This window comes from Macaca nemestrina, chromosome 14 (genome assembly GCF_043159975.1).
Source record: "Macaca nemestrina isolate mMacNem1 chromosome 14, mMacNem.hap1, whole genome shotgun sequence".
NCBI classification, from domain to species: Eukaryota; Metazoa; Chordata; class Mammalia; order Primates; family Cercopithecidae; genus Macaca; species Macaca nemestrina.
The window spans coordinates 106,920,831-106,944,037 of NC_092138.1; the positions used below are offsets into that span (position 1 = coordinate 106,920,831).

Below are 23,207 nucleotides of genomic sequence, written 5' to 3' on the forward strand. Positions count from 1 at the left end.
CCTCCTGAGTACCTGGGACTACAGGCGCCCGCCACCGCGCCCGGCTAATTTTTTGTATTTTTAGTAGAGACGGGGTTTCACTGTGGTCTCGATCTCCTGACCTTGTGATCCGCCCGCCTCGGCCTCCCAAAGTGCTGGGATTACAGGCTTGAGCCACCGCGCCCGGCCCTATTCCACATCTTGCTGAAATTTTTAATTTTGTCTTTTATCTCCTTAAACATAGTAAGCATATAATACCTGAGCCCTTGTGAGTCCGTTTGTTCATGTTGCTTTGTATTTTTGTTTGCTTATCTTTGATTTTTTCTAGTCACCCAGGAGCACTAATAACCTGGGATCGTTTTAATCCAAAATTAGCTCACGGGTTTTTCCTGGGCCACCCATGTCCTTCAGTTAGTGCAATCAAAGCTGGGGGCAGGGTGTGGATGGCGTGCTGGTTACTTCCCATTCAACTTCACTCCTAGCGTGCAGTCCTGTGGTGTGCCTAACTAAAGCTTCCAGGATCTCCCAGGCTGGATCCAAGCTTTAATAAAAATTAAACTCCAATTTCTATTCCCCTAACTCTGAGAAACTATGAAAAATTTAGATAAACTTCCAGCCTCTTCAGGATCAGCAGATACTACCAGGACAAAAGCTGCTTTGCATGCTGGACTCCTGTCCCTGGGCGGGATGGGCCATTCCTCACTGTCTTCTAGGCTCCTACAAGCAGATGTTCTCTTATTTTGGCCAGTTTTTCTGGGAGTCCTCAGGTGAGCTGGTCTGAATTACCTAGTCTGCCTTTACTGCAAGTGGAAGCATCTCTCGAGTCTCATTTTAACCTGCTCTCGTCAACCATATCTCCCCGCGACTCTACAGTGACTATTCTTCCCAGCGTTGCTGACACACTCAGTCTTGGCAAATCTAACGGTCAGCTCTTTGTCTCCTTTCTTGACCAGTTGGCAGCATATGACAGAGTTCACTACTCAGTCCTTCTTGTAATGCTTTCTGCCCTGTACTTCCAGAGCCCCACATGCACCTGCTTTTACTGCTACCCTACCTGCGGCTCCTTTGGTGTCTTCTCTGTTGGCCCCTCCTTTTGTTCTGAGCTTCTACCTGTGGGTGTGGCCCTGGCCTTCGTTTTCCACCCTCTTCTCTATCTGCACTCACTGATAGCCATTTGGCTGTAATTTTGCCTGTGAGCTATGCTGATCGATGGTTTCCTAAAGTTCTGTGTATGTGTGCGCGCGCGCGTATGTGTGTTTGAAATAGGTTCTTGCTCTGTCATTCAGGCTGGAGTGCAGTGGTGTGATCTTGGCTCACTGCAACCTCCGCCTCTTGGGCTCCCAAGCAGCTGAGACTATAGGCACACAGGCTTCCTAATTTATATATCTACTCAGAATCTACGCCGATTTCCAGACTTGTCAGCCTACAGACTGCTTGTTGGGTAGGCCTCTGAAGCTCAACATACCCAAAATGGAATCCACTCTTGACATATCTCCCCAGACTCCCATCTCAGTGAATGGTATGTATGCTGTTCATTCAGTTACCCCACTGGTTCTCTGCCAGCAGTGCTTTTGCCCCCATGAGACATTTAGCAATGTCTGGAGACACAGTCGTTGTCCTAAGTGGGGCTGCTACTGACATCTAGTGGGTAGATGCTCCTAGAGCAGCCTATCATGCACATTTGCAGCACATACAACAAAGAAGTTCCACAACAGACACCCTCCACAACAGAGACCCATCCACAACAGAGACCCTCCACAACAGAGACCCTCCACAACAAACACCCTCCACAACAGAGACCCTCCACAACAGACACCCTCCACAACAGAGAATATTCCACAACAGACACCCTCCACAACAGAGAACATTCCACAACAGAGACCCTCCACAACAGAGACCCTCCACAACAGAGAACATTCCACAACAGAGACCCATCCACAACAGAGACCCTCCACAACAGAGAACCACCCACAACAGAGACCCTCCACAACAGAGAACATTCCACAACAGAGACCCTCCACAACAGAGACCCTCCACAACAGAGAACATTCCACAACAGACCCATCCACAACAGAGACCCTCCACAACAGAGAACCACCACAACAGAGAACATTCCACAACAGAGACCCATCCACAACAGAGACCCTCCACAACAGAGACCCTCCACAACAGAGAACATTCCACAACAGACACCCTCCACAACAGAGACCCTTCACAACAGAGACCCTCCACAACAGAGACCCTCCACAACAGAGAACATTCCACAACAGAGACCCTCCACAACAGAGACCCTCCACAACAGACACCCTCCACAACAGAGAACATTCCACAACAGAGAACATTCCACAACAGAGACCCTCCACAACAGAGACCAACCACAACAGAGACCCTCCACAACAGAGACCCTCCACAACAGACACCCTCCACAACAGAGACCCTCCACAACAGACACCCTCCACAACAGAGAACATTCCACAACAGAGACCCTCCACAACAGAGAACATTCCACAACACAGAACATTCCACAACAGAGCCCCTCCACAACAGAGACCCTCCCACAACAGGGAACCACGCACAACAGAGACCAACCACAACAGAGACCCATCCACAACAGAGACCCTCCACAACAGAGAACATTCCACAACAGAGACCCTCCACAACAGAGAACATTCCACAACACAGAACATTCCACAACAGAGACCCTCCACAACAGAGAACCACCCAGAACAGAGAACCACCCACAACAGACACCCTCCACAACAGAGAACCCTCCACAACAGAGACCCTCCACAACAGACACCCTCCACAACAGAGACCCTCCACAACAGACACCCTCCACAACAGAGAACCACCCACAACAGAGACCAACCACAACAGAGACCCATCCACAACAGAGAACATTCCACAACAGACACCCTCCACAACAGAGACCCTCCACAACAGAGACTCTCCACAACAGACACCCTCCACAACAGAGACCCTCCCACAACAGAGAACCCTCCACAACAGAGAACATTCCACAACAGAGACCCTCCACAACAGACACCCTCCACAACAGAGACCCTCCACAACAGACACCCTCCACAACAGAGAACCACCCACAACAGAGACCAACCACAACAGAGACCCTCCACAACAGAGACCCTCCACAACAGAGACCCTCCACAACAGACACCCTCCACAACAGAGACCCTCCACAACAGACACCCTCCACAACAGAGACCCTCCACAACAGACACCCTCCACAAGAGACCCTCCCACAACAGAGACCCACCACAACAGACACCCTCCACAACAGAGACCCTCCACAACAGAGAACTATCCACAACAGAGACCCTCCACAACAGAGAACATTCCACAACACAGAACATTCCACAACAGAGACCCTCCACAACAGAGACCCTCCACAACAGAGACCCTCCCACAACAGAGAACCACCCACAACAGAGACCAAGCACAACAGAGACCCATCCACAACAGAGACCCTCCACAACAGAGAACATTCCACAACAGAGACCCTCCACAACAGAGACCCTCCCACAACACAGAACCACCCACAACAGAGACCAACCACAACAGAGACCCATCCACAACAGAGACCCTCCACAACAGAGAACATTCCACAACAGAGACCCTCCACAACAGAGAACATTCCACAACACAGAACATTCCACAACAGAGACCCTCCACAACAGAGAACCACCCACAACAGAGACCCACCCACAACAGAGACCCACCCACAACAGACACCCTCCACAACAGAGAACCACCCACAACAGAGACCCTCCACAACAGACACCCTCAACAACAGAGAACCACCCACAACAGAGACCAACCACAACAGAGACCCATCCACAACAGAGAACATTCCACAACAGACACCCTCCACAACAGAGACCCTCCACAACTGAGACCCTCCACAACAGACACCCTCCACAACAGAGACCCTCCCACAACAGAGAACCCTCCACAACAGAGAACATTCCACAACAGAGACCCTCCACAACAGACACCCTCCACAACAGAGACCCTCCACAACAGACACCCTCCACAACAGAGAACCACCCACAACAGAGAACATTCCACAACAGAGACCCTCCACAACAGAGACCCTCCACAACAGACACCCTCCACAACAGAGACCCTCCACAACAGACACCCTCCACAACAGAGACCCTCCACAACAGACACCCTCCACAACAGAGACCCTCCACAACAGACACCCTCCACAACAGAGACCCTCCACAACAGAGACCCTCCACAAGAGACCCTCCCACAACAGAGACCCACCACAACAGACACCCTCCACAACAGAGACCCTCCACAACAGAGAACTATCCACAACAGAGACCCTCCACAACAGAGAACATTCCACAACACAGAACATTCCACAACAGAGACCCTCCACAACAGAGACCCTCCACAACAGAGACCCTCCCACAACAGAGAACCACCCACAACAGAGACCAAGCACAACAGAGACCCATCCACAACAGAGACCCTCCACAACAGAGAACATTCCACAACAGAGACCCTCCACAACAGAGACCCTCCCACAACACAGAACCACCCACAACAGAGACCAACCACAACAGAGACCCATCCACAACAGAGACCCTCCACAACAGAGAACATTCCACAACAGAGACCCTCCACAACAGAGAACATTCCACAACACAGAACATTCCACAACAGAGACCCTCCACAACAGAGAACCACCCACAACAGAGACCCACCCACAACAGAGACCCACCCACAACAGACACCCTCCACAACAGAGAACCACCCACAACAGAGACCCTCCACAACAGACACCCTCCACAACAGAGACCCTCCACAACAGAGAACCACCCACAACAGAGACCAACCACAACAGAGACCCATCCACAACAGAGAACATTCCACAACAGACACCCTCCACAACAGAGACCCTCCACAACTGAGACCCTCCACAACAGACACCCTCCACAACAGAGACCCTCCCACAACAGAGAACCCTCCACAACAGAGAACATTCCACAACAGAGACCCTCCACAACAGACACCCTCCACAACAGAGACCCTCCACAACAGACACCCTCCACAACAGAGAACCACCCACAACAGAGAACATTCCACAACAGAGACCCTCCACAACAGAGACCCTCCACAACAGACACCCTCCACAACAGAGACCCTCCACAACAGACACCCTCCACAACAGAGACCCTCCACAACAGACACCCTCCACAACAGAGACCCTCCACAACAGACACCCTCCACAACAGAGACCCTCCACAACAGACACCCTCCACAAGAGACCCTCCCACAACAGAGACCCACCACAACAGACACCCTCCACAACAGAGACCCTCCACAACAGAGAACTATCCACAACAGAGACCCTCCACAACAGAGAACATTCCACAACACAGAACATTCCACAACAGAGACCCTCCACAACAGAGACCCTCCACAACAGAGACCCTCCCACAACAGAGAACCACCCAAAACAGAGACCAAGCACAACAGAGACCCATCCACAACAGAGACCCTCCACAACAGAGAACGTTCCACAACAGAGACCCTCCACAACAGAGAACATTCCACAACAGAGACCCTCCACAACAGAGACCCTCCCACAACACAGAACCACCCACAACAGAGACCAACCACAACAGAGACCCATCCACAACAGAGACCCTCCACAACAGAGAACATTCCACAACAGAGACCCTCCACAACAGAGAACATTCCACAACACAGAACATTCCACAACAGAGACCCTCCACAACAGAGAACCACCCACAACAGAGACCCACCCACAACAGAGACCCACCCACAACAGACACCCTCCACAACAGAGAACCACCCACAACAGAGACCCTCCACAACAGACACCCTCCACAACAGAGACCCTCCACAACAGAGAACCACCCACAACAGAGACCAACCACAACAGAGACCCATCCACAACAGAGAACATTCCACAACAGACACCCTCCACAACAGAGACCCTCCACAACTGAGACCCTCCACAACAGACACCCTCCACAACAGAGACCCTCCCACAACAGAGAACCCTCCACAACAGAGAACATTCCACAACAGAGACCCTCCACAACAGACACCCTCCACAACAGAGACCCTCCACAACAGACACCCTCCACAACAGAGAACCACCCACAACAGAGAACATTCCACAACAGAGACCCTCCACAACAGAGACCCTCCACAACAGACACCCTCCACAACAGAGACCCTCCACAACAGACACCCTCCACAACAGAGACCCTCCACAACAGACACCCTCCACAACAGAGACCCTCCACAACAGACACCCTCCACAACAGAGACCCTCCACAACAGACACCCTCCACAACAGAGACCCTCCACAACAGACACCCTCCACAACAGAGAACTATCCACAACAGAGACCCACCACAACAGACACCCTCCACAAGAGACCCTCCCACAACAGAGACCCACCACAACAGACACCCTCCACAACAGAGACCCTCCACAACAGAGAACTATCCACAACAGAGACCCACCACAACAGACACCCTCCACAACAGAGACCCTCCACAACAGAGAACTATCCACAACAGAGACCCTCCACAACAGAGAACATTCCACAACACAGAACATTCCACAACAGAGACCCTCCACAACAGAGACCCTCCACAACAGAGACCCTCCCACAACAGAGAACCACCCAAAACAGAGACCAAGCACAACAGAGACCCATCCACAACAGAGACCCTCCACAACAGAGAACGTTCCACAACAGAGACCCTCCACAACAGAGAACATTCCACAACAGAGACCCTCCACAACAGAGACCCTCCCACAACACAGAACCACCCACAACAGAGACCAACCACAACAGAGACCCATCCACAACAGAGACCCTCCACAACAGAGAACATTCCACAACAGAGACCCTCCACAACAGAGAACATTCCACAACACAGAACATTCCACAACAGAGACCCTCCACAACAGAGAACCACCCACAACAGAGACCCACCCACAACAGAGACCCACCCACAACAGACACCCTCCACAACAGAGAACCACCCACAACAGAGACCCTCCACAACAGACACCCTCCACAACAGAGACCCTCCACAACAGAGAACCACCCACAACAGAGACCAACCACAACAGAGACCCATCCACAACAGAGAACATTCCACAACAGACACCCTCCACAACAGAGACCCTCCACAACAGACACCCTCCACAACAGAGACCCTCCCAAAACAGAGAACCCTCCACAACAGAGAACATTCCACAACAGAGACCCTCCACAACAGACACCCTCCACAACAGAGACCCTCCACAACAGACACCCTCCACAACAGAGAACCACCCACAACAGAGACCCTCCACAACAGAGACCCTCCACAACAGAGACCCTCCACAACAGAGAACATTCCACAACAGAGACCCTCCACAACAGAGAACATTCCACAACAGAGACCCATCCACAACAGAGACCCTCCACAACAGAGAACCACCCACAACAGAGACCCTCCACAACAGAGAACATTCCACAACAGAGACCCTCCACAACAGAGACCCTCCACAACAGAGAACATTCCACAACAGACCCATCCACAACAGAGACCCTCCACAACAGAGAACCACCACAACAGAGAACATTCCACAACAGAGACCCATCCACAACAGAGACCCTCCACAACAGAGACCCTCCACAACAGAGAACATTCCACAACAGACACCCTCCACAACAGAGACCCTTCACAACAGAGACCCTCCACAACAGAGACCCTCCACAACAGAGAACATTCCACAACAGAGACCCTCCACAACAGAGACCCTCCACAACAGACACCCTCCACAACAGAGAACATTCCACAACAGAGAACATTCCACAACAGAGACCCTCCACAACAGAGACCAACCACAACAGAGACCCTCCACAACAGAGACCCTCCACAACAGAGACCCTCCACAACAGACACCCTCCACAACAGAGACCCTCCACAACAGACACCCTCCACAACAGAGAACATTCCACAACAGAGACCCTCCACAACAGAGAACATTCCACAACACAGAACATTCCACAACAGAGCCCCTCCACAACAGAGACCCTCCCACAACAGGGAACCACGCACAACAGAGACCAACCACAACAGAGACCCATCCACAACAGAGACCCTCCACAACAGAGAACATTCCACAACAGAGACCCTCCACAACAGAGAACATTCCACAACACAGAACATTCCACAACAGAGACCCTCCACAACAGAGAACCACCCAGAACAGAGAACCACCCACAACAGACACCCTCCACAACAGAGAACCCTCCACAACAGAGACCCTCCACAACAGACACCCTCCACAACAGAGACCCTCCACAACAGACACCCTCCACAACAGAGAACCACCCACAACAGAGACCAACCACAACAGAGACCCATCCACAACAGAGAACATTCCACAACAGACACCCTCCACAACAGAGACCCTCCACAACAGAGACTCTCCACAACAGACACCCTCCACAACAGAGACCCTCCCACAACAGAGAACCCTCCACAACAGAGAACATTCCACAACAGAGACCCTCCACAACAGACACCCTCCACAACAGAGACCCTCCACAACAGACACCCTCCACAACAGAGAACCACCCACAACAGAGACCAACCACAACAGAGACCCTCCACAACAGAGACCCTCCACAACAGACACCCTCCACAACAGAGACCCTCCACAACAGACACCCTCCACAACAGAGACCCTCCACAACAGACACCCTCCACAAGAGACCCTCCCACAACAGAGACCCACCACAACAGACACCCTCCACAACAGAGACCCTCCACAACAGAGAACTATCCACAACAGAGACCCTCCACAACAGAGAACATTCCACAACACAGAACATTCCACAACAGAGACCCTCCACAACAGAGACCCTCCACAACAGAGACCCTCCCACAACAGAGAACCACCCACAACAGAGACCAAGCACAACAGAGACCCATCCACAACAGAGACCCTCCACAACAGAGAACGTTCCACAACAGAGACCCTCCACAACAGAGAACATCCACAACAGAGACCCTCCACAACAGAGACCCTCCCACAACACAGAACCACCCACAACAGAGACCAACCACAACAGAGACCCATCCACAACAGAGACCCTCCACAACAGAGAACATTCCACAACAGAGACCCTCCACAACAGAGAACATTCCACAACACAGAACATTCCACAACAGAGACCCTCCACAACAGAGAACCACCCACAACAGAGACCCACCCACAACAGAGACCCACCCACAACAGACACCCTCCACAACAGAGAACCACCCACAACAGAGACCCTCCACAACAGACACCCTCCACAACAGAGACCCTCCACAACAGAGAACCACCCACAACAGAGACCAACCACAACAGAGACCCATCCACAACAGAGAACATTCCACAACAGACACCCTCCACAACAGAGACCCACCCACAACAGAGACCCTCCACAACAGAGACCCTCCACAACAGAGAACATTCCACAACAGAGACCCTCCACAACAGACACCCTCCACAACAGAGACCCTCCACAACAGACACCCTCCACAACAGAGACCCTCCCACAACAGAGAACCCTCCACAACAGAGAACATTCCACAACAGAGACCCTCCACAACAGACACCCTCCACAACAGAGACCCTCCACAACAGACACCCTCCACAAGAGACCCTCCCACAACAGAGACCCACCACAACAGACACCCTCCACAACAGAGACCCTCCACAACAGAGAACTATCCACCACAGAGACCCTCCACAACAGAGAACATTCCACAACACAGAACATTCCACAACAGAGACCCTCCCACAACAGAGAACCACGCACAACAGAGACCAACCACAACAGAGACCCATCCACAACAGAGACCCTCCACAACAGAGAACGTTCCACAACAGAGACCCTCCACAACAGAGAACATTCCACAACAGAGACCCTCCACAACAGAGACCCTCCACAACAGAGACCCTCCCACAACACAGAACCACCCACAACAGTGACCAACCACAGCAGAGACCCATCCACAACAGAGACCCTCCACAACAGAGAACATTCCACAACAGAGACCCTCCACAACAGAGAACATTCCACAACACAGAACATTCCACAACAGAGACCCTCCACAACAGAGAACCACCCACAACAGAGACCCACCCACAACAGAGACCCACCCACAACAGACACCCTCCACAACAGAGAACCACCCACAACAGAGACCCTCCACAACAGACACCCTCCACAACAGAGACCCTCCACAACAGACACCCTCCACAACAGAGAACCACCCACAGCAGAGACCAACCACAACAGAGACCCATCCACAACAGAAAACATTCCACAACAGACACCCTCCACAACAGAGACCCTCCACAACAGAGACCCTCCACAACAGACACCCTCCACAACAGAGACCCTCCCACAACAGAGAACCCTCCACAACAGAGAACATTCCACAACAGAGACCCTCCACAACAGACACCTTCCACAACAGAGACCCTCCACAACAGACACCTTCCACAACAGAGAACCACCCACAACACAGACCAACCACAACAGAGACCCTCCACAACAGAGACCCTCCACAACAGAGACCCTCCACAACAGAGACCCTCCCACAACAGAGAACCCTCCACAACAGAGAACATTCCACAACAGAGACCCTCCACAACAGACACCCACCCACAACAGAGACCCTCCACAACAGAGACCCTCCACAACAGAGACCCTCCACAACAGACACCCTCCACAACAGAGACCCTCCACAACAGAGACCCTCCCACAACAGAGAACATTCCACAACAGAGACCCTCCACAACAGACACCCTCCACAACAGACACCCTCCACAACAGAGACCCTCCACAACAGAGAACATTCCACAACAGAGACCCTCTACAACAGAGACCCTCCCACAACAGAGACCCTCCACAACAGAGACCCTCCCACAACAGAGACCCTCCACAACAGACACCCTCCACAACAGAGACCCTCCCACAACAGAGACCCTCCCACAACAGAGAACCCTCCACAACAGAGACCCTCCACAACAGAGAACCCTCCACAACAGAGACCCTCCACAACAGAGAACCCTCCACAACAGAGAACATTCCACAACAGACACCCTCCACAACAGACACCCTCCACAACAGACACCCTCCACAACAGAGAACCCTCCACAACAGAGACCCATCCACAACAGAGACCCCTCCACAACAGACACCCTCCACAACAGAGAACATTCCACAACAGAGACCCTCCACAACAGACACCCACCCACAACAGAGACCCTCCACAACAGAGACCAACCACAACAGAGACCCTCCACAACAGAGACCAACCACAACAGAGACCCTCCACAACAGAGACCAACCACAACAGAGACCCTCCACAACAGAGAACATTCCACAACAGAGACCCTCCACAACAGACACCCTCCACAACAGAGAACCACCCACAACAAAGACCCTCCACAAGAGAGACCCATCCACAACAGAGAACCCTCCACAACAGAGACCCTCCACAACAGAGAACCCTCCACAACAGAGACCCACCCACAACAGAGACCCTCCCACAACAGAGAACCACCCACAACAGAGAACCCTCCACAACAGAGAACCACCCACAACAGAGACCCTCCACAACAGAGAACCACCCACAACAGAGAACCACCCACAACAGAGACCCTCCACAACAGACACCCTCCACAAAAGAGACCCTCCACAACAGAGAACCCTCCACAACAGAGACCCCTCCACAACAGACACCCTCCACAACAGAGAACATTCCACAACAGAGACCCTCCACAACAGACACCCACCCACAACAGAGAACCACCCACAACAGAGAACCACCACAACAGACACCCTCCACAACAGAGAACCACCCACAACAGAGACCCTCCACAACAGAGACCCATCCACAACAGAGAACCCTCCACAACAGACACGGTCCACAACAGAGACCCTCCACAACAGAGACCCTCCACAACAGAGACCCTCCACAACAGAGAACCTTCCACGACAGAGAACCACCCACAACAGAGAACCACCCACAACAGAGAACCACCACAACAGAGACCCTCCACAACAGAGACCCTCCACAACAGAGACCCTCCACAACAGAGAACCTTCCACAACAGAGACCATTCCACAACTGAGAACCACCCACAACAGAGAACCACCACAACAGAGACCCTCCACAACAGAGACCCTCCACAACAGAGACCCTCCACAACAGAGAACCACCACAACAGAGACCCATCCACAACAGAGAACATTCCACAACAGAGAACCACTCACAAGAGACCCTCCACAACAGAGAACCACCCACAACAGAGAACCCTCCACAACAGAGACCCACCACAACAGAGACCACCCACAACAGAGACCCTCCACAACAGAGAACCACCCACAACAGAGACCCTCCACAACAGAGAACCACCCACAACAGAGAACCCTCCACAACAGAGAACATTCCACAACAGAGAACCACTCACAAGAGACCCTCCACAACAGAGAACCACCCACAACAGAGAACCCTCCACAACAGAGACCCACCACAACAGAGACCACCCACAACAGAGACCCTCCACAACAGAGACCCTCCACAACAGAGAACCTCCACAACAGAGACCCATCCACAACAGAGAACCACCACAACAAAGAACCATCCACAACAGAGAACCACCACAACAGAGAACCATCCACAACAGAGACCCTCCCACAACAGAGAACCACAACAGAGAACCACCCACAACAGAGAACATTCCACAACAAAGACCCTCCACAACAGAGACCCTCCACAACAGAGACCCACAACAGAGACCCTCCACAACAGAGACCCTCCACAACAGAGACCCACCACAACAGAGACCACCCACAACAGAGACCCTCCACAACAGAGACCCTCCACAACAGAGAACCTCCACAACAGAGACCCATCCACAACAGAGAACCACCACAACAAAGAACCATCCACAACAGAGAACCACCACAACAGAGAACCATCCACAACAGAGACCCTCCCACAACAGAGAACCACAACAGAGAACCACCCACAACAGAGAACATTCCACAACAAAGACCCTCCACAACAGAGACCCTCCACAACAGAGACCCACAACAGAGACCCTCCACAACAGAGACCCTCCACAACAGAGACCCTCCACAACAGAGAACCACCCACAACAGAGAACCACCACAACAGAGAACCATCCACAACAGAGACCCTCCCACAACAGAGACCCTCCACAACAGAGAACCACCCACAACAGAGAACCACCACAACAGAGAACCACCACAACAGAGAACCCTCCACAACAGAGAACCTCTACAACAAAGAACCTCTACAACAGAGAACCATCCGGCCTCAAACGTCAATAGCACTGAAGTGGAGAAACTGAATTATACAAACCAAATCTAGGTGTCATCTACAATTCCTGTTTTTCTCCCATTCCTAAGTCCTTAAAGCTCCATCTCAGGCAGGGCATGGTGGCTCACACCTGTAATCCCAGCACTTTGGGAGGCCAAGGCAGGTGGATCACTTGAGGTCAGGAGTTCAAGATCAGCCTGGCCAATATGGTGAAACGCTGTCTCTACCAAAAATACAAAAATTAGCCGGGCATGGTGGCATGTGCCTGTAGTCCCAGCTACTTGGGAGGTGGAGCATGAGAATTGCTTGAACCCAGGAGGTCGAGGTAATAGTAGGCCAAGAACGTTCCACTACACGTCGGCCTGGGCAACAAAGTGAGACTCCATCTCATATACAAAAAACAAAAAGCAAACAAAACAGCTCCATCTCTAAAAATAAATCTTGGTCTGAATACTTCTTCCCAAGTCCACCACTAATGTGTTAGTCACTTCTGGCCTAGATTCCTAAAAAGTCTCCTAAACAGTCTTCCGGCTTCTGCTCATGCCTGCCTTACCAAACATTCTTCACAGGCAGCCACAGAAATCCTTTTAAAACAAAACTTCTCACATCACTTATCTGCTTAAGACCTGCCACGGCCGGCCAGGAGCGGTGGCTCATGCCTGTAATCCCAGCACTTTGGGAGGCCAAGGAGAGTGGATCGCTTGAGCACAGGAGTTTAAAATCAGCCTGGTTAACATAGCAAGACCCTGTCTCTACAAAAGAAAGATTAATAAATTTTGCACACCTGTAGTCCTAGTTATTCATGAAGCTGAGGTGGGAGGATTGCTTGAGCCTGGGAAGCTGAGGCTGCAGTGAGCTGTTATCGCACCACTGCACTCCAGCCTGGGCAACAGAGAAAGACCCTGTCTCAAAAAAAAAAAAAAGACCTGCCAGGGCTTCCCATGATTCTTTCTAACGCCTGTGTTCCCCCTCACCACCAGCCATGCTCTCCCTTGGCCAGTAGCTGCAGCCACACTGGCCTCTGTGCTATTCTTTGAACTGACCAGGCTTTTTCCTGCCTCAGAGCCTTTATATTTGTTATTTCTTCTGTCTAGAATATTCTTTCTCAAATATTCACATTGCAGGCCCTTCTGCCAGCATCAAGGCCTTCCCCAACTCCACACGGAAAGAGCCCTCTCCTCCCCAACCTCCCCCCTGGCTGTCCTTGCCCTGTTCTATTTTCTTCACAGCATTTATCATTATTCGTAACTTGGTTACCATCTCTAGTTACAAACTCCACAAGAAAGGAACTTCACCTGTTTTTTCCATTGCTCTTTATTTTATTTATTTACTTTTTGGGATGGAGTCTCGCTATGTCACCCAGGCTGGAGTGCAGTGGCATGATCTTGGCTCACTGCAGCCTCCACATCCCGGGTTCAAGTGATTCTCCTGCCTCAGCCTCCCAATTGGGATTACAGGCACACACCACGACACTGGCTAATTGTTGAATTTTTAGTAGAGATGGGATTTCACTATGTTGGCCAGGCTGGTCTCAAACTTCTGACCTCAGGTGATCCACCCACCTTGGCCTCTCAAAATGCTAGGAATACAGGCGTGAGCCATCACACTGGCTCATTGCTATTTAATACGTCCCAGCACTTACGGTGATGCCTGGCCCTTACAGATACTCAAATGTTGATTGAAGGAATGCACGAAAAAAAAAATCTGACTCCAAAGTCCATGCTCCACATGATGCAATGCTACTGCATTAGTACCTATGTCACTCATCAGATCTGATTACTGGAAGCTTACTAGGTGCAGGCATTCAGCTACGGACACTCCAGGAGAAGATCGCTGCCAAAGGATCCATAAAATCTTTGAGTCATGACCAAGCCGGGCAAGTACTACAATGTCCCATCATCCAAGGTGCTTTGAAAGGGGCCAGGGGAGTCTTGGGGCATATAAGAAAGTGACAGAATCTTTCCTCCTTTTTATCCAGTTATGATTAGGGAATGAAAGAGGCATCATCTGATTAAAGCTCCAAATTTGCAGAAGAGAAAGTGTAATAATCCAACAGATTGTTACTTCATTTCTGTACACGGTCCCTGATATAAACAAGCAAAACAAAGGTCCTTATCATCTTTTAAGGCCTGGTTTTAAGATCTCCCTGGAAACATCAGCAAGAGCCGTGTCTTGACAGCATGACTTTCAAGCAGTTGTTGATGCCACAGAGGAAGGGCTGGCCTCTGTGGTAGGGTGAAGTGAGACCAACACCACCTCTAACCAACTATGCAACTTGCACAAATGGTTTACCCTCAGAACCTCAATGACACTAACTGCCAAATGAACACAATTCTTCCTACTGTCCTGGATCCCTGAGAGAACTTAATGAAGTGGCAATTTCTGGCCGATGCCTAACAGAACTATTGAACAAATGCTAATTCCACTCATCCTGTACTGTAAGTATGAGAAGTGGGGCACTCTAAATACACATGTAGAAAATATGAATACTTTTATGAAACTCTGATTCAATTAAATAAATACCTTCAGCTTCTTTAGTTCAAATTGGTGATTCTGTAAAGAACGTTCATATTCATTACTGCTTTCTTTAAGGGCTGCATTTTCTTGCTCCAGTTGTCGCTGCCAATTTAGAAGAACATATATAAAAGAAAAGTCTTCACTACCATATTTCCCTGGGCACAGGGAGCATGGACCAGGAAGAAGGCATAGGGAGGAACAATACACATTTTAAAAGCCAATGGGAAGAAGCAGAGGGGACTGGTCAGAAAGTAGGAAGTCTCTGTGGGCCCAAGGAAAAAGAAAACCCATCTGTTTTGAGTTTTGTAAAAAGCAGCCTTTTTACATCCAGTCTCATGAGCAGGTGCCTCTGGAAAGATACGAACTGCTCTCGGCTGGGTGCAGTGGCTCATGCCTGTAATTCCAGCAGTTTGGGAGGCTGAGGTGGGCAGATCCCTTGGGCGTAGGCGTTCAAGACCAGCCTGGGCAACATAGTGAGACCTTGTCTCTCCAAAAAATAAAAAAATTAGCTGGCTGGGGTGGTGCACGCCTGTAGTCCCAGCTACTTGGGAGGCTGAGATGGCAGGATCATTTCAGTCTGAGAGGTCAAGCCTGCAGTCAGCTGTGATCATGCCACTGTACTCTGGCCTGGGTGACAGAGTGAGACCCTGTCTCAAAGAAAAAAAACCTGCCCTTTAAAGTGGTTTCCTAGTGCAGAGGCGGTGCTGTGCTGTCAAGCATGTGGCTGACTTCACTGTGCGGGACCCTGGTGCTCCTGGGCCCACCCTCTCTCAGCTCTTCACTCACCATCCCTTGCTCTGCAGTGGTCTGGTCAGCTGCCCGTGCTCTCTCCAGGGCCACGATCTGGGCTTCTAGTGCCTGGGTGCGCTCCAAGAACTGCTGCTCCAGAGCAAGGGCCTGCTGCTGCACATGGCTGCTCTCCTGGTTGGCGGCAACCTTTGGGGAGACCAGAGGATGGTCAGTCAGGGTGACAATGGTTTCCAGTGGGGGATCGTAGTCTGGCCCTCGGTGAAAAGATGGGTATCCAACAGAAACAACTCTCTCCTCACCCCCTCCCCACCTGGCGTTGCTGAGGTCCCCCCTGCAGGCTCTGCCTGTTGCTCCTGGACCCTGGCCTGTCTGGAAGATGGAGTCTTGATGTCATCACTCCATCCTCAAGGTGTGTAGGGACAGCTCTGGGCACCAGCCAGTCCTTAGACACAGGCCTCCTTCACACTACTCAGTGTTGCCTCAGTGGCTGCGGCTTTCCCTGGGGAGAAATTATACTGGGGGGGCAGTATAATACAGCAATGAAGAACAGGGCTTTGACACAAGAAAGATGTGGGTTCTGCCATTTACTGGCTGCAAGCCTGTGGGCTACTGAGCCAAGCTTTCTGAGCTTGACTCGTCTATGGGATGAGGATGACAGTGCATAATTCTCAGGTCTCCTGCAAGGACTAAATGAAAACACGTGCATAGCATTGAGCACAGTGCCTGGGACATGGCAAATATGAAATACACGCTGGCTGGTTTGATTTTCCTATCTTCTAACTCCACACCACACCTGGCCTGTGATGACAGGCCAAGCCCTTGCCATCCTCTCCCCAGAGTCTGGGCGTGTTCTCCCCACTCCTGATTGCAAGCCGAGGCTTGACTCCTAGTGGAGCTGCCACCTCTGACAGCCCCAGGACCAGGCTGGACTGGAAGGTGGGATGTAAGGTGGAAAGGAGCCACTGGTCCACCTCCCAGGTAACTCAGGCCCACCGGTAGGTCCTGACTCCCTCCACCCTCTGCTGCTGGCCTGCTCACATCCAGCACAAGAACTGTATCTATGGGCAGGTCCAGGTACCATTGCCGAAGTTGGGAAGGAGTTTGGGGCATCTGCAAAGGCCTGGAGAGAAAGTAGTAAGAGAGCCTGGAATGCAGCAGCTCCAATAAGCACTTACAAGCTCCTGTATCTGAGCTTCCTGGGCAGCCACGACACCCTGGCTCTGCTGGAGCTGCTCCTCAGAGGCCTGCAAGGTCTGCTCCAGTTCTCTTACCTGAGAGGGAAGCAGAAGCATTCTTTCTGTTCACAAGAAGCTGAAGAGTGGTAACAAATGGCTTTAAAATGCAAAGTGATTTAAATAAAACAGGTACATTATAGAAAAATGTAACCTGAGAAAAAACCCGTAAGTCTACCATTATAAAACACTAGCATTCTAATGTATTTTCTTAAACTCTCTTTTAATGACTTTTGTTTATAACTTTATATAAAGTTTTAACCGGACAATGTAAAACTTTGTATCTTTTTCCTACTCTTAAATGTCCTTCTGTCTCCATGTAATCTTTAGACCTCATCTCCTCAAGAGTGTTCTATAATTTACTGACCCATTTGCCTACTGTGCTGGCTACTTAGGCTTTCTGTTTTTCCCATCTAACAGAATGCAGCAATCAACATCTTCACACAGTATTTTTGTTTTTGTTTTTTTGAGACAGAGTCTCACTCTCACCCAGGCTGGAGTGCAGCGGCGTGATCGTGGCTCACTGCAAACTCTGCCTCCCAGGTTCACGCCATTCCCATGCCTCAGCCTCCCGAGTAGGTGGGACTACAAGCTCCTGCCACCACGCCGGCCTAATTTTTTGTATTTTAGGGTTTCACCGTGCTAGCCAGGATGGTCTCAATCTCCTGACCTCATGAGCGGCCTGCCTCGGCCTCCCAAAGGGCTGGGATTACAGGCGTGAGCCACCGTCCCCGGCCTGGCCTTTTATTTTTTTTGAGACGGAGTGTCACTCTGTCATCAGGCTGGAGTGCAGTGGCATGATCTCAGCTCACTGCAACCTCCGCCTGCTGGGCTCAAGCGATTCTCCTGCCTCAGCCTCCCGGGTAGCTGGAATTACAGGTGTGCACCACCACGCCCAGCTAATTTTTTTTTTTTTTTTTTTTGAGATGGAGTCTCACTCTGTTGCCCAGGTTGGTGTGCAGTGGCACAATCTCAGCTCACTGTTACCTCCACCTCCTGGGTTCAAGCAATTCTCCCGCCTCAGCCTCTCAAGTAGCTGGGACTACAGGCATGTGCCAACACGCCTGGCTGATTTTTTGTATTTTTTTAGTAGAGACGGGGTTTCACCATGTCAGTCAGGATGGTCTCGATCTCCTGACCTCGTGATCCACCTGCCTCGGCCTCCCAAAGTGCTGGGATTACAGGCATGAGCCACCGCGCCTGGTTGCTAATTTTTGTATTTTTAATAGAGATGGGTTTCACCATGTTGGCCAGGACACAGTATTTTTTTACCTGGTTTCAATCACTTCCTTAGGACAGATTCCCTGAAGTGGGATTACTGTTCACAATACAAATTCAGGATTTACTCGTTCCACGAATACAGAGCAAAGCTAACTCCATACCAGGAACTGCAACTGGGCGTGAGGCCAGTGCAGCGAGTGGGACAGATGTAGACTGGCCCTCAAGGACTCACTGTCTAGTACTGAGTTGCACTTGGCTCTCCAAGATGGCATTTTTACCAGATTCAAGTTGTATCTGTGAATTTCTCTTAGAAGGCCGTCTTACTTACTGAATAAGGTCTGGCCTTGGGGAGCTTTATTATTAAACATAAGCACAAGGAAGGCTGCATGCAGCGTGGTGAAGGAGAGGTAGACACACAAGGAGAGGATGTTTTTAAGGCCTAGTCTCCTTACATACATTCACATGTTAGATTTAACCAAAACAATCCCATGAGAAAGGGGCTACTAGTCCATGGAGAAGAACAGGATTGTTACTAGCTCATGACCACACATTTTATTGGTAGTAGCGCCAAGACTAAGACGTTGTTTTACACTCCTGAGATCAGAAAATATCTGAGTCTCAATTTAGCAGCCAAGTTCAAGACAGATTCAGATCTTCAAGAGATTAAACAAAAAGTTACTATATCATCCTGCAATTTTATTCCTAGGTATATACTGAAGACAAATGAAAACATTAAGTCCACACAAAAACCTTGTACAGGAACGTTCATGGTGGCATTATTCACAATAGCCAAAAGATAGAAACAACTCAAATGTCCATCAAAAGCTGGGTGTGGGTTGGGTGTGGTGGCTCATGCCTGTAATCCCAGCACTTTGGAAGGCCGAGACGGGTGGATCACTTGAGGCCAGGAGTTCGAGACCAGCCTGGCCAACATGGCAAAACCCCATCTCTATTAAAAATACAAGGTATGTTGGTTTATATGTGTAGTCCCAGCTACTTGGAAAGCTTAGGAACAAAAATTGCTTAAACCTGTGGGGTGGGGGTTGCAGTGAGCCAAGATCGTACCACTGCACTCTAGCCTGGGTGACAGAGTGAGATTCTGTCTCAAAAAAAAAAAAAAAAAAAAAAGGCGATGCCTTTGCCTCCCTAAAAGCTGGGCTTACAGAGTGAGGGCTCATGCCTGCAAGCCAAGCACTTATGGAAACAAAGGCATAGCTTGAGTCCAGGAATTGGAGACCTGGACAACATAGGGAGACCCGGTTCTCCACAAAAAGGGGAAAAAAAGACAAATGGAACTCAAGTGTTCATCAATGAATGAATGGAGAAACAAAATGTGGTCTATACATATAATGGAGTATTATTCAATCTTTTTTTTTTTTTTTTTTTGAGACGGAGTCTCAATCCGCCGCCCAGGCTGGAGTGCAGTGGTGCGATCTCGGCTCACTGCAAGCTCCGCCTCCCGGGTTCACGCCATTCTCCTGCCTCAGCCTCCCGAGTAGCTGGGACTACAGGCGCCCGCCACTACGCCCGGCTAATTTTTTTGTATTTTTAGTAGAGACGGGGTTTCACTGTGTTAGCCAGGATGGTCTCGATCTCCTGACCTTGTGATCCGCCCGCCTCGGCCTCCCAAAGTGCTGGGATTACAGGCATGAGCCACCGCGCCCGGCCTTATTCAATCTTAAAAAGGAATAGGCCAGGCACGGTGGCTCACACCTGTAATCCCAGCACTTTGGGAGGCCGAGGTGGGCGAATCACAAGGCCAGGAGATCGAGACCATCCTGGTCAACATGGTGAAACCCCATCTCTATTAAAATGCAAAAAATCAGCCGGGCATAGTGGCAAGTGCCTATAGTCCCAGCTACTCGGGAGGCTGAGGTAGGGGAATTGCTTGAACCTAGGAGGTGGAGGTTGCAGTGAGCCGAGATTGCGCCACTGCACTCCACCCTGGTGACAGAGCAAGACTCCATCTCAAAAAAAATTCTTTAAAAAAACCAAACTTCTATATTAAAAAAAAAAAAAGGAATGAAATTCTGACATATGCTACAACATAGATGAACACTGAAGACATTATACTAAGTCAAATAAGCCAGACAGAAAAGGACAAACATTGTATGATTCCACCGATATGAGGTATCTAGAGTCTCCAAACTCAAAGAGACAGAAAATAGAATGGTGGTTCCCAGACTGGGGTAGGAGGAATTGGGGAGTTACTGTTTAATAAGTATAGAGTTTCTGTTTGGGAAGATAAAAAAGTTTTGGAGATGGATGGTGGTGATGGTTGTACAACAATGTACACTGATCAAAAAGGATATTCAGAAATAGAACTGAAATTATAATAAAACAAAATAGTCTTTTCAGAAAAATATAGTTTAAAATGTATTTATCAGGAAATAAGAAAGATTTTAAAAATGAGATAAATATCCAATTCAAGAAATTAAACAAATTGGCCAGCACGGTTACTCACATCTGTAATCCTAGCACTTTGGGAGGCCAAGGTGGGCACATCACTTGATGTCAGGAGTTTGAGACCAGCCTGGTCAACATGGTGAAACCCCATCTCTAGTAAAAATACAAAAAAGGCTGGGCATGGTGGCTTATGCCTATAATCACACCACTTTGGGAGGCTGAGGCAGGTGGATCACGAGGTCAGGAGTTCAAGACCAGCCTGGCTAACATGGTGAAACCTTGTCTCTACTAAAAATACAAAAATTAGCTGGGCTTAGTGGCACACACCTCTGATCCCAGCTACTCAGGAGGTTGAGGCAGGAGAATTGATTGAACCAGGACCTGGGAGGCAGAGATAGCAGTGAGCCAAGGTCACACCACTGCACTCCAGACTGGACTACAAGGTCGTGCCACTGCACTCCAGACTCAACTACACAGCCAGACTCTGTCTCAAACAAACAAACAAACAAACATGAATAAAATAAAATTAAATTAAATTTAAAAAAATACAAAAAAATGAGACGGGTATGGTGGTGCACACGGTAATTCCAGCTCTTCAGGAGGCTGAGGCAGAATAATCACTTCAGCCTGGGAGGCAGAGGTTGCAGTAGGCTGAGATCAGGACACTACACTCCAGCTTGGGTGATAGAGCGAAACTCAGTCTCAAAAAAATAAAATAAAATAAAATAAAATAAAATAAAATAAAATAAAATAAAATAAAATAAAAAAATAAATAAATGGTGCTGTAATCCCAGTACTTTGGGAGGCTGAGGTGGGTGGATCACTTGAGGTCAGGAGTTCAAGAACAGCCTGGCCAACATAGTGAAGCCCCGTCTCTACTAAAAATTTAAAAATTAGGCAGGCGTGGAGGCAGGCATCTGTTAACCCAGCTACTTGGGTGGGTAAGGCAGGAGAATCGTTTGAACCTGGGAGGCAGAGGTTGCAGTGAGCTGAGATCACGCCATTGCACTCTAGCCTGGATAAGAGTGAGACTCTGCCTCAAATAAATAAATAAATAAATACCTACCAAAAACCTGCAAATGGTATACCACACAACAAAACTTCAGCCATATTTCCTTTAAGACTGGGAACAAAACAAAGATTCCCACTAGTCCTATTATTGCTTCACTCAGTTTGGAGGTTCTTCAATGCTCTATGAACAGAAAATGGAATAAGAGGTGGGAAGACTGGAAGGAGTAAGATAAAGTGGTCATTTTTCATAGATAATATGATTATCTACCTAAGAAAACCAACAAAAAAATCACACAGTAGTAATGAAGTTCAGCCGGGGTATGATATCCAAGATCAACTTTAAAAAATGGCAGTTCACGAGAATAACCAGAAATAATCAATTATAGGCCGGGCGCGGTGGCTCAAGCCTGTAATCCCAGCACTTTGGGAGGCCGAGGCGGGTGGATCACGAGGTCAGGAGATCGAGACCATCCTGGCTAACATGGTGAAACCCCGTCTCTACTAAAAATACAAAAAACTAGCCGGGCGTGGTGGCGGGCGCCTGTAGTCCCAGCTACTCGGAGGCTGAGGCGGGAGAATGGCGTGAACCTGGGAGGTGGAGCTTGCAGTGAGCCGAGATCGCGCCACTGCACTCCAGCCTGGGCGACAGAGTGAGACTCCGTCTCAA

General features: G+C 49.9%; 1 protein-coding gene across 6 annotated transcripts in view; it reads right to left on the bottom strand.

Annotated features, from left to right (window-relative positions):
- LOC105463915 (golgin A1) overlaps positions 1-23,207 on the bottom strand; it is a 77,003-nt gene that overhangs the window by 15,500 nt on the left and 38,296 nt on the right. For 5 of the 6 annotated variants that reach the window (XM_011711340.2, XM_071078323.1, XM_011711341.3 and 2 more), the window contains 3 exons: positions 17,846-17,941; positions 16,707-16,856; positions 15,927-16,022 (listed from right to left, as the gene is read on the bottom strand). In XM_011711340.2, the coding sequence (XP_011709642.2) occupies positions 15,927-16,022; positions 16,707-16,856; positions 17,846-17,941 (342 nt within the window). The remainder of the gene's footprint in view (positions 1-15,926; positions 16,023-16,706; positions 16,857-17,845; positions 17,942-23,207) is intronic. The other variant, XM_071078324.1, reaches the window with a different exon arrangement.